General features: G+C 40.4%; 1 protein-coding gene across 2 annotated transcripts in view; it reads left to right on the top strand.

Moving 5' to 3' along the window:
• Positions 1–13,533, top strand: part of si:dkey-61l1.4 (collagen alpha-1(I) chain) — a 71,230-nt gene that overhangs the window by 16,201 nt on the left and 41,496 nt on the right. The window contains exons 4-8 of one of the 2 annotated variants that reach the window (XM_051422254.1): positions 83–275; positions 1,620–1,727; positions 2,360–2,437; positions 11,572–12,054; positions 13,465–13,509. In XM_051422254.1, coding sequence (XP_051278214.1) covers positions 83–275; positions 1,620–1,727; positions 2,360–2,437; positions 11,572–12,054; positions 13,465–13,509 — 907 coding nt within the window. Of the gene's footprint in view, positions 1–82; positions 276–1,619; positions 1,728–2,359; positions 2,438–9,009; positions 9,142–11,571; positions 12,055–13,464; positions 13,510–13,533 lie in introns of those variants that run through there. The other variant, XM_051422255.1, reaches the window with a different exon arrangement.

Here is a 13,533-nt window from a genome sequence, read left to right as displayed (position 1 = left end):
AATTTCCCTATGCAACCAGCACTCACTGATCTCCTGAATGTCCCCCCTCTCACTTCATCTACCCTCCCTCAATCAAATACAGGTTCCCAGTGGGGTCTCTGTGTGATGGCCAGTGGCACCAGGTATCACTGGGCGTCTCCCCGCTCTGGCTGGAGGTTTATGTGGATTGTTCTTTGGTGGAGAGGGTGAACTGGGCCTATCCTTGGCAGGGCATCTCTACTGATGGCCTGCTGATAATCGGAGGCAGCCTGGAGGGCTTTGAGACCCCCTTTGAAGTAAGGAAATGTATATGTGCTTAATGTAACAGACTTATGTGAGTGTTTGCTTGGTACTAATCAATGCTTGTGCAGAAGGCTGAATTGACTTTACCCATGCCCCCTGCTACTTGGGGGCAGTAGAGAAAGCTTGATTGTATTCTCTGTTTTACTCACTTAATTTCTAATTGTCAGGATCAAAGTGTGTGTATGACATCACAAAGAGTTTGAAAGTCAATTTTGAATGAGTAGATGATCTGAATATGAATTTCATTGTATATCCCTGCGTTGTAAATTAAAATAACCTTGAATCCAGTTTCATCAATAGCAGTGTGCAACTACTGCCCTAGGCACTTGTTCCGACCCAGAGCCATAAGTTAGTAGTTCAACAACAGGCATACGGGGTGAAGAGTGGGACAGACAGAGGCACCATTCACCCTATTACAAGTCAGTTACTTGTAGAGCGTCAACAGATGGACTATCAAAATAAAGTGTTCCCAGTGAGAGTAGCATCAAAATTATTTTAAGGCAGAAAAGTTACATAATGGGGCTTTCAGGAATGAATGACTCTGAAGCCTCCCACCTTGTCAAATGTTTATTTAATGAAGTGCAAAACTTTGCAAACAGAGCCTAGAGTCCATTTTATTTATTCTTTTGGTTATGTGGTTTTATTTGATTTATTTATTTAGGTAATTTTAATATTTTTTCCCATTCCAATGTCTGAATATTCTTTAGAATTCAAAGTTCATTGCTCTTTTAAAGGGTGTACTTGGATTATTATGCTTATTGTGAAATGAGTGGCATAAAATTGTTTTAAAATGACGGTATCATTAATCACAATTATTTTTGGGACAATATATCATCCAATTAAAGTAGTTATGGTGACAGGCCAAATGGCTCTCTTGATGTTTCATGATCCCTCTGCTCTTTTGGTGTTGCAGTGAAGAGTGAAAGTTATTTGACCTGACTGATAGCTGTGAGTGAGTGTTCCTCTACACTTTAATTGAGTCTAGAACAAGCAACCTGAGTGCTGTGTTGTCACTGTCTCACAGTCTGGATGCCATCCTCTGTCTTGCTGGCTGAATTCATCATATTGAATGATGTTTGTGAGCCAGACTCAAGTACACTGCTGTCCCAGCTGTGAGACTTAAAGTCGGGGTCTCAGTGACAGTATGGGAAGATTCCTACAGCAGTGATTTTGCATGGACATTGATCTATGTCCTCGCCTGGCCCTCTTGACCTCGACTTAAGTGTCAAGTGATAAGACGAGTGTATATGTGAGATGGGGGTTAAAGGTGGGGCTTCCTGTGCCTCTGGTGTACAAATGGATTACCTTTGACCTTTTCTTTCCATTGCTGTCCTCAGGGTGCTGTGAGACAAATGACCTTTGTGATGGGGGATCCAGATGCTGCCAGAGACCACTGTACTCTCCATCAGCCTGCCTGCAACCTAACAACCTCCAATGCACTCTGGGTAGGAGACTCAAAAGAAACCTTTTTTCTTTTCTTCTTTTTCATGTTTTTTAGGGAGGTAGGGGACATGAAATTGGTGAGACATTTAAAGGGTCACTGACTGATATGTCTGATGATATTGAATGCAAATCTGCAAAAATTAGAGCTGAAATAAACCTTCCTTAAACTGTGTAAAGCACGGTTAGGCAACCTGCAGCACCCCCACTTGTTCCCTGTGGCTTTGACAAAAAATGATTTGGAAATGTTATTGTTGAACATTTTCATTTATCATTGTTGTAGGCCTAAAGTGATTCTTACATTCTATATAAAAACTGATTAAATCAACTAAAATATATCATACATTACGTCCTGAGTCCTGACCTCACTCTATTTTTTGTGGAATCTCAGTAGTGGTGCTACTAGTCTTGGTCTCCCTAGCTAGGCCAGCTATTGATTCCAAATCCCAAATAGAATTTTGGATTAAAATAGAGAATTTAGTACCTTTAACCATTTAAGTAGAGTTTGCATTTTAAATTGTGAACTCTAAAGTATCACCAGACTTTGGAATAACCTGAGTAGGTGCTGCTTCAGTCAGCTTAAATCTATTGTTTCATTGTTGTAAACTTGTATCGCTTCTTCTATTTGCTCATTTAGAATGTGCATTCTGGCACCAGGCCCCATGAGTCATCTAACAGAGCAGAAGGACCTTTGCATGAGGAGTCCATACATCTGGTGAGTCCACATTAAGGAGTGTGTGCACTGTTGACAAGAATGGACTGCTTTCATTCACACAGACATTGGTTTAGGTTTTGATCCTGTTATCCCGTCTGAGTGATTGCTCATGTGGGGATGGTTCTGTGGTTCTGTTTTTGCTCACATAATGTGCTTCTACAGTACGTCTATTACGACAAACCTCAGCAAAATGGTGCACACAGTGAGGGCATAGAAGTGAGAAGTGACAAATGGATGGAACACTGAATGAATGGCTTTAAGTGTGTACTGGGAAGTTAATTTTATTTGACTGATTTGTAGTATGTCTTTGTAAAGCTCTGACAGTATTTCATTAGCAGCGGCTGTATCAGCACTTAGTACATCACAGCAGCATGTCATGTGTGTTCATGTGCAAATGCTGAAGGATGTGTTGGCTCTGATAAACACCCCCTCAGGGAGGATTATGGTTTGGCCCAGTGTTTATTCATTACCACTTCTTCTAGCTGCATCCCCAGTGCTGCCACTATCCACCCTCAAATGATATTTGCCAACTTTCCGCACTCAACAGAGGATGTACTTTTCAGGGTGGTGGGAGCCTAAAGGTTAGTGGTTCAGATGGCTATGTGGGTTGGGAAAATCTGCAGAGAGAAAGTGGATGATTAAAGATCTGCTTGCACTGATCTATTTTTTGCCCTTTAGCCTCACTGCATTTTGTACTCCCTTTTAAAACATGAATGCTTCATCTAAAGAGGTGTATTGAATTAGAAAATGAATTTTGCAGATTATTTGGAAATTGGGGTTCCTCCATACTGAGCTCCTACTGAATGCATCATTGTATCATTCTTTCTAATCAAATAAGAGTAAACAAAAACAATTTTTTAATAATGAAAAATGGAAGCGACCCTATCTAGAGCCAGTGTTTGTTTTGTCAGTACTGGGCTATGGTAGAAACTTAGTGGTTCAACATGATAGTCTCAATGGAAGGTGACACACGGCATCTGTAGATAAAAACAGCTTGTTCAGGTGATTATACACTAATGAAAACCTATGCATATTATTATACATAGGTATATTCCACTTCTGCCAATAGATCCTCTTAAATGTTATATACTGGACCTTTAAACAAGCAAGATATAATGTGTTAACTGTTAGTATAGACATGCTAGGTAACTTTGGACAGAGCCAGGCTAGCTGTTTCCTCTTGTTTCCAGCCCTTATGCTAAGCTAAGTTAACTGGCTGCTAGCTGAAGCTTCATATTGATCCCGTAATTTTACTCTGGGCAAGAAAGCAAATTGGCATGTTTCCCAAAATTTCAAGCTTTAGAAAGTGCTCGGCTCAGTTTCTTTTCATTTTCCAGATTTAAAGTCTGAAGCCTTGCTGGCCTGAAGAAAGTTCAGGAGATCACCAAAATAATTTGGCTGTCTACTGAAAAGCATCCATACCTTTCATTATCTGACTGTTTGCTTTTATACAGTACTGAATATAACTTGACAGCACTAAAAGTTATTATTTTTGTTAAACAGTGAAAATGTTGTTTTCATTATTGAGTTTGTCAGACCATTCACTATTTGAAGCAGCTGCCTTTTCTTTACCTGAATGGCCTCACTTTTAGGTGTGAGGCAGAAGCAGAAAATGTCACTTGGATGCAATTAATGAAAGCATGACATTGCTGACATGAAAAACTTTGAATGTGTTTTGGGAAATGCTCTGTGTCTACCGAAATATGGGTGGACTCGATATATGCAATCTAACACAACAGGGCCACAAATGAGAGCTTTAAAACTGAGTACAGAGTAGGATAAGCACCTCTCTTGAACATTTTATAAACCATTAAATGTGATGAATGGAATAGCGGTTTTAGTTGCAATAGTCAAAACAATTTCCACCATCTCCTTTACGAGGTCAGGGTGCATGACCTCTGTTTAGCTGTTAATATCTGTGTCTGTTGTAGTGATTTGTTGTTGAGACTTGCTGGTGCCCCTGGGCTACAACCCAACTGTTCAGAGGTCCGTCAGAATGACAGATGTGTTGTCAAGTCACAAGTTATTTCGGCCCACTGGATATTTCCTGTAACGGCCTGATACAGCCCTGAGCTCTCAGACTAACCCAAGCCTGAATCTTTACACCACAAAGCACCCTGATCCCAACCCAAAACCCAAAACCCAAAACCCAATATGAGTCAGGTTGCAAAACCCTACAGTAGTACCTTACAGTTCAGTCAGTTGGCCTCTGAGCAGCTACACTTTAGCCACATTAGTCCATTTATGTCCCCTTGGATCCCATTAGTTATCACTGTGTAGAGTTCCTAATGAGTGTAGGTACATGCATTGTAGTTTATTATAGTATGATGTGGTCTAGTTAAGTGGCTGCTGGATAGGAGCTCAGTCTAATAAAGCAAGTAACTGCTCAAGAGTTGTGAGCATACCTCCATGGGATTTTTCTTTTCTAATCCTCTGATTGTTTAATCTGAAAAGGTAAAACCAGAAGAAAAATGCAAAAAGCGTAAAAAAATCTAAATTTAAAAAGTTTGTTCTACTTGATCTGAATTTATTTTCTCTGGTATTTTTCTTTTGTCTTACCCTAATGATCTCGCTCCCCCTTGGACCAGTGATACTGAACTTGAGGCCAGTGCGCCAGATTTGGCATGTAGGTTACTGGGTGCCCCAACAACCATTTTCCAAATCACAAAGAAATAAATGATTCACAGTGGGAACTGTTTTGTTTGTTTGTACCAATTGGTAAATTGGCTGTTAGTTGGGAAGTTGTATCTTAGTCTATCAGCCTTGACCTGATTTCTGACCTGCACTTGGCTACTGTGACCATGCTACGGTTATGGCTCACGGGTTGTTGAAGGCAACTTTTATGCCTTTATTCTATGCTTAAATATGGAAAAGGCTTAAAATGAGTATTCAAGATATCAGGAAATTCTGTCCCATACTGCTTATAACAAAAAATATATCAGAATACAGTGGGAAAATGAATGTAAAGGAATAAAGACATTACAATCCCTGTCAAATAAACTGCCAGTCCCTAAAACTCACCATGCTCTTGGTGCCTTGCGAAGATTTGGTGTCAATATATTATATTTCTTTTGGTTAAAAGTTTTACAAGTAAAATGTCACTGTTATGCTGCTGGGGCTTTGGAGACTCCATTGCTGTCCAGGAAATAAAAATTAAATGTAGAAGCGTTTAGCTCAAAGCACCGCTGTGCATATGTTCCAGACAGGGGCCTGAAGGAGGAAAATAAGAATCGTTGGGGTATTGTTACCTTTTTAGAATGAGCTGTTTTTACCTACAGAGGGAGCGGGGAGCCATGTTGCCAAGAACGGACAAACCAAACACTGGCTCTAGATAGGGTCTTTCACAAGTTTCACAGCCACCATAGTTTCTCCTACACACTTGGAAGGCGAGTGGTATTCAAATGGTTGCAATCTGTAACTTCACCACTAGATGCCACTGAATCTTGCACACTGGTTCTTTGAACTGTTACAGTCTAAGAGTTAATCATTTTTTTTAAAATTTCAATACATTTAACATAATTGAGTCATCATAATGTTTCAGCAATGAGGGCAAATAAAGGCTAAACTGAAGCCTTCCATTGTGACTGTAGCCAAAGAAATGCAGAGCAGAAAGATAAAGAACCCCACACAAATGTAGTGCAAATCTGTTAGCATATGTACGGTGGTATGAGTGCCGCTGCTTGGCAGAGGACATGTGCAACAGAGCGTAGGTTGAAAGTGGGCTGTACTTGTACCATATCCCAGATGTCTGTGCTCTTTTCAGTTGGCAGCCCTTATCTGTCATCTCAGACCTCAGATCATACTCCGGCCTGTAATTTGGTGAAACTAACTTCAGCTGAATACAGAGAGTGAGACAAGAAACATCACTACCACGTTACCAGTACATATAATCTGACTCTGTGTCCTTTTCACACTTGACGTAAACCTTCCCTGAGAAAAACAATCATGTCCTAACCCCGCACTGTAATAGAAAGCACATGTTGTATATATTGGACTTATGTATGGCTGCTGCTGACAGTTATTCTATAGAACTAGTGGCTCTGACATGGTTAGATTGTTTATTTGTCGTGGGATTTCACTCTTTTGCACAAAATATAGCAAACTGATGAATGCCTTATTCAAAAGAAACACTCTTAAAGGGATCGCCTCAGTCTTACTGTAGCTGATGTTGTGACCACAGCTCCTCCTTCTTATCTCTGATCCCACTGTATAAACCCACCCACCCACACAGTAGGCCTCCTTTGTAATTCTTCTCTGTGACATCATTAGCAGATTGTTGCTGTGGCGTTACACTAGGAAGCCTCATATTGCATGAAAGACGTCTGGAGACGCTTGATAATCACTGTGACAATATATCATCATGGACAATTGTCCTAATTATCTTTGACAACAGCTAATGTGGTGAAACTTTCTGACAGCGTATAGCGTCAGTATGGCTTCCATCTAGAAAATTAGGGAAGAAGTGGTAAGAATATCCTTGGTGCTTGAAACTTTTCAAAACTTGAAATAAAGAAATTTTGGTCTTAATTTAATGTGTAATTTCGAAATGGTGACTGGGTGTGACTGTCTCATATTTGGTTCATATGATGAACAGTTACATCAAGTAAAGTATGGAGACTTTGATCCAGCATTGTACAGTGTATAGTAAAGCAACTACAATCATAGGTTTGTGTGTACAGTCTAACTTTACTTCGTAACTAGTTTGTTTTACACTTAATTCACCACTTTGTTCTGTTGCACCGACTCCACTTGCACTACAGTTGAACAAGTCAACCATCCACACAACATGGCTGCAGAGAGTGACATTTCATCAAGTGCATCATTCAGGTAAAGTGGGAAAGAAAGCCACTACTAATTGGGAAAGTGATGTTTTTATACAATCAAGAAGGTCATACAGCTCCTGGTGGTCAGAATGTTCTGCAGCCCCATACCAACAGACTGCTCTGCACTGTGTGTTCTGACCCCTTTCTATCAGAACCAGCATTAACTGTTTCAGCAGTTTGAGCTACAGTAGCTCGTCTGTTGGATCAGACCACACGGGCCGACCTTCACTCCCCACGTGCATCAGTGAGCCTTGGCCCCCCATGACCCTGTCTCTGGTTCTTTTCCTTGGAGCACTTTTGATAGATACTGACCTCTGCAGACCGGGAACACCCCACAAGAGCTGCAGGTTTGGAGATGCTCTGACCCAGTCGTCTAGCCATCACAATGTGGCCCTTGGTCAGTCGCTCAGATCCTCACGCTGCCCATTTTTCCTGCTTCTAACACATCAACTCTGAGGACAAAATGTTCGCTTGCTGTCTAATATATCCCACCCACTGACAGGAGCCATGATAACCAGATAATCAGTGTTATTCACTTCACCAGTCAGTGCTCACAATCTTATGGCTGATCGGTATATTTCTGTAAGTTACGGTGTAACTCCCTCACAGCTTTGTCTGAACTTGGCTGCTGATCAAAAGTGATACATGTCATTTTTCCTTTATTTCTTTTTAAATTCAAGAGATCGCAATTTGACTCCACTTCATTGGCCAAGTATGAGTACGCATACACATAATCTGACTCCAGTTTTAATTTGCTCTTACTAGAGATGTGAATCTCTATCATCATCTGAGCCCAATGCAATATTCAGCTCAATGCATTGCCAGCGATCTGATATCTTAAAGATACACATAAAACAACTACTAATGTGATATGTACCATGCACCCCATTGCAATGCAGTGCGATTTGACACAATTTCACTCAACACAATATAATTCAGTAGGATACAATGCAAAAGAATATGATGCTATGCAATTGAATATGATACAGATAGTTTTTATTTCTTTGGTTCTTCTTAAGCAGCTTGAGAAACAGTTGAGGGAGGGGGAATCAATCTAAATATAAAATAATTGGTCACATCTATAAATAATAAAGGCATAGGGCCTAATGAAAATATATAATTATATTGTTGTATGTTTTCTTCATATTTTATTAATGCGTCACAAGAAGTATTTAGTTTTACTAAAGAGTATTTCATGTTTTGAGCAGTTTCATACAATACACATTCACAATGATTTCTTTGTCAGTATACTCCCATGACAGCTATTTACCAATAATTTTGTATAGTTCACACGTTTCATCCTGCAGTAATTAACACATTCTTGGATTAGACAGTTTTAATGGAATTCTCTTTAGGTACTCTGCCTTATATTCCATTTCTCTTTACCTTTTATGTCTTCACCTTTTGATCCTGCAGTGGGTCATGGATGATGATTTTAACACACATGGAAAGGTGCCAGTGGGGAAATATGTTTTAAAATTCCTCCACTTTATGGAGATAACAGTATGTCATGAGGCTTTGATGTGACAGCAGCAGTATCTTTCCTGTGTACTGCAGATAAGAATCCATCCTCCTCAGGGCTGAGTGAATAGCTCTGGGGTGTGGCAGCATATTGTGTAGTGTGTATGGCAGTCGTCCTGGGTGTGTCTCTGTTGGCTCTATGAGGGATAGCTGGAGGAGGGGAAAAGCCTGCAGCTCCTGCTCTGACAGGACCAGTGGACTGCATATGGGCTCTGGACTCTGCTTGACTCGAGCACAGCTGCAGTGAGTGAGGACATGCTGTAGACATGTGGATTACGTTAACTTGCGTGCTGGGCTGCCTTTGGCTGCTGGAACCCTCTCCACATGGGGCTGACAGTGGATGGGCAGCAGACAGACATGGTATGTACTATAAGGGATGGGTCAGAGCGTCATTGTTAACAGTATAGAGATGTAGGTTGAGGTAGTATGAAGAGACTCTCTGTGAACATACAATATCCTTCTTTTGTTTCCTTAGTTTTATGTTCTGACTGCTGCACTGGATCAAATCTAAAATGTCACTCTTGTTCTTACTATGTATGAGTTCATTTATTTATTTTGCAATGGTTCTTTGATACCCCAGCCAGTAGTAAACACCCTGTATTCGTAGAGGCCTGACTAAATAAATCCATATGAAGCATGTTGCTCTCCGCAATTCTATATGCAATGGTAAGCCTGTTTTTGCTCTCTGATCAGATGTTCTCTGATGTTCTTAAACGGCATGCACAGAACAAAAGCATGTGAGCTGATGTGTGAACTTGATGCTGGAAATTCACCGTCCAAGCAAAACAACAATGTGAGGGCAACTCGTAGACCTCAGATGCTGCTAACGCCTCTTGACCTTCCCGCTGACCTCCCTCTGAGCTCTTTACACACATCTCCTTGCTCAGCCCTTCTCCAGCAAAATCCTCAACATGGTGTTTCTGTAAAACCGCCCTGCTCGTTATTTATATCTCCAGATGATAGAATATGTTTTCCCAGTTGTGTAGTTCAGCAGAGATGATTTTCTCACTTAGAGATATAGACGGTATGATTTATTGTTGCTCATACATCATTTTTGTGATCAGGTTTTTGTCTTAAATGAAACTTAACTCTATATCTTGTATACACTGTCATTTTCCATAGTTTGTGAGAGACATCAGCCAATGTATAACTGTCAATTTTACACTGATTACCTACAGTCATTGTTCATTCACGATATAATGAGGTAGCTGCCAGGATACATACAGCTTTCCGACACAATTTGATTCAATACAGTGCAATGCAAAAGAACATGATGCTAGGTTCAAGGGTTAAAGGTTATTGTTTGTACCCATAGGTAGATTTGATTTGCACTTAAAGACGAGGCCTCTACTAATAATTTTCAACTTGAAGTGTGGTCATGGTCTTTATGCTCGTGTTGGTTTTGTATTTGCTTTGTTTTTGATTCTCAGTTATTTCATACAGTGGTCCCAGTACATCAGAGCAATAGTGATGAGCAGTGTGGAGATGATTAGCCTGACAAATAGGTTCAGGTGCAGAGCGATCAAGTGTCTGCTGGCTGGGAGAGCTGCAGCAACAATGGCAGCTTGTCCAGGATAAAGGGGCATTGTGTGCTGCTGAATAAGGGGAATTCGTGCCTGTATTGCCTCTGTATTCTGCCCCCTCTTCATGCCACTCAGCTGAGCATCGTTATCTTCTCATTTTTGTTTCAGGTGGTCTTTGAAGTCTATCAGCTCCAGACTTGTATTAGTGACCTACTTCGAAAGGCACGATTCTTACTTTCTAGAACATTCCACTTGAATTTGACCATTTGCTTTTAAACAGCATAAGCATCGATGTGCAAACTTTTCATATTTTTTCATGGGGTGTCCAAAAAAGTGTCCCTCGTCTGGAGCAGAGCCTGAAATGGGTCAATACCAGAGTACCATTCAGATTTTTGTCCACATGAGTACCCTTACTTCTTATTCCGTACTGCTCACTCCGGGTGAGTCTACTTACACTCTCCTAAATACTCACGTTTTTATTTTTCTCCCTCCCACTAGCATTCTGCAAAAACCCGCCTTTCTGTAACACGAGAGTTTTTGGTCCAATTCAGGCACAGATATGGAGAGATTTCATGACACACTGCCCAATATAGATTGATATTTCCTCTGTACATTTTTGGCCCAAAGATGAGAGGAAACGTCAGTGGATCACTAAAAAACATTTGTAATCCGCCTCTGGGGACCATGAATATCCACAGGTAATCTCAGGCACACATTACTATATGCTTTCAGTATATGTTTTCATGGGGAAATGTTTACCTGACAATACTGCTATGTAACCAAAATCCTTTAGTCTTCTGTGGACTATGAATTTCCATTGCAGGTTCTATGTCCATCTGACCAGTAGTTTTCTGGAAATCTTGCTGTAGATGAAATTGGGTAGACTTGAGAAACTGGGCTGTCAACTGGGAGGTTCCTGGTTCAAGCAGATGAAGTGTGTGGAGTGTGTCCCCATTTGACCTCTGTTTATAACCTCCCCTTTAATACGGAGGACCAGTTTACTGTACAGTCATTCAGTATTTACGGAACATGGCAGCAGACATTCTGGGCCCTTGTACTTGACTTTTTTGGCAGCACTGACACTGAGGCAATGACTAGAGAGCAATGTATTTAATTATAGTGAATGTAAGGGATGTTATACTACCCACCGACTGAATCTGCTCCTCCGCCTCCCCCCTTTTTGCTGTCTGTTTTACAGAATTGCACATGTAGTGCTTTTGAAAACACCCCTTGTGATTGGCCTTTTTTCTCTCCTCTCTCCTCTCAGGATCACCTGTTAGAGAGAAACCCTCTAGAATACACCCATCAAGATGCTGCTGGCCAAAGTCATGGCTTTATACTTGTCGATGAACCTCACATCACATTAGCCAATAACAATGAAGACAGAAGAGTTCAGGAGACAGAATCCTATCCAAACATCCAAATGTTACATGAAAATGCAGCAGACACAGGCTTATCTATTGTAGTCAACTTAGCCTCGTCTGATTCACTGACACAAATGTCTGAGGTAAAAGCTCCTAATGTTACTTTACTGATGGATGAGAACATGATACATTTGACAACATCTAAGAGAGAAACTAACAGTCTTTTAAGAAACAACAAGGAAGGGTGGCATTCCAGTCTGCAGCAAGGGGAGTCATTACCATCTGTACCTGCTATTGGAACAGGGAACATTATCTATGGATCTGACCAGAGGATCTACCGAATCCACAAAGGCCCCCCTGGTCCAAGGGGACCACAGGGAAGAAGAGTAAGCATCTCTTTTAAAATTGAATTAGATCCTAAACTAATATTATTAATCCTGCCTGTGGTACTGAAAAACATTTAATAAAATTTCAATTTTGTCAACAAAATCCCATGAAAAGCTCAAAACCAACAATGTGTTAGTCTGACTCTCAATACTTTTTGACTTCTCCACCCTGTCTGTGGCTCAAACTCACTGGCTCCTACTGAAGATGTAATTATTTTTAACAAATAACTGTGTGTGTGTTTTTCATGGTAATGAAGGAACATGTCGCCCAGTGGAGCTCTATGGCACAGAGGAAGAAGATATCAGGCTTTGATACAAACAATACTTGTTATTAGATACACTTATTGTTGGTTTTGGTCTGTGCATGTGTTTTGTTGATGATACGTTTGGTGATATTCTGTTTTTTAATTATATTTTACTTGCAAATGAATGTCCCCTCAAGTTGTAATCATAAGTGGGAGCTTTGAAAAACATACAGGCTTTTGACAAGCCTATCTGGACTGAAAGCTGGAATAATAAATGGAGTAAAATAATATAATCAGTGTAAATGTTGCCAAGCTAAAGAACAATCATCTTTTTGATCTTCCTAACATACTCTGTTTCCATGTTTTTGCACTTGAGCTTCCTACAAACATGTGAAGGTAAGATTATAATTTCTCTAACTGAGTTTATTTAATTCAGTGCAATTTCTTTCCAAGACTGAGGTGAAAGTATGAATATCAATATCAATCATGTCTGTAAGTTAAAGAACCAGTGTGTAGGATTTAGCGGCATCTAGCATTGAAGTTGCAAATTCCAATCAACTGAATACCACCCACCTTCCAGTTATGAAGGAGAAACTACAGTGGCTTCAAAAACTCTGAAAGGCCCTATGTAGGCTAGTGTTTAGTTCTGGGCTACTGTAGAAATCAGTTATTGATAGCTATAGGCGTTGAATGTTGATAGTATGCTGTTGTCCCACTCCACAGTGCACTAGCATGAGATTGATATTGATTTTCTCAAACCTCCCTTTGGGTGGTACCAAAATATCAGCAGCGGTATAAACTGTTTCTTTTTTCACTACAGCAAGGTTCCCCAGAGTGGCTTCTGTTATTCCCCAAATTACCTCTCTTTAATGGGCCTGTATTTTGGTTGTAAGTGGAGGGTATGGTTATTCTGTGCAAACATTGTGGTTGCATCAACCCACGTGAAATTGACTCATACTGGTTTTTATTCAATCTGTAAAATTGCAGGGTAGAGAGATTGCTTTCAAAACAAACTGCATTAATAAAGTCTTGGGGGGGACCACAGTGACCTTTTCTCTGTACGATCATCACACTGTAGATGATGCCAGACAGCAGGCCTGCCAGTTGTTGCCAATAAGTTGTGTACATAGGGTAAAAATAGCTCAATGCCATATTGTTCTTACAGGGCTGTGCTGGGAGAGAAGGCTATGTTGGATTTAACGGTGACAAGGTAAGATGTGAATGATCAATTTTG

The sequence above is a fragment of the Dicentrarchus labrax genome, unplaced genomic scaffold (genome assembly GCF_905237075.1).
Source record: "Dicentrarchus labrax unplaced genomic scaffold, dlabrax2021, whole genome shotgun sequence".
NCBI lineage: Eukaryota > Metazoa > Chordata > Actinopteri > Moronidae > Dicentrarchus > Dicentrarchus labrax.
The sequence above is the reverse complement of the archived record's forward strand: the minus strand, read 5'-3'. Positions and strand labels throughout refer to the sequence as shown.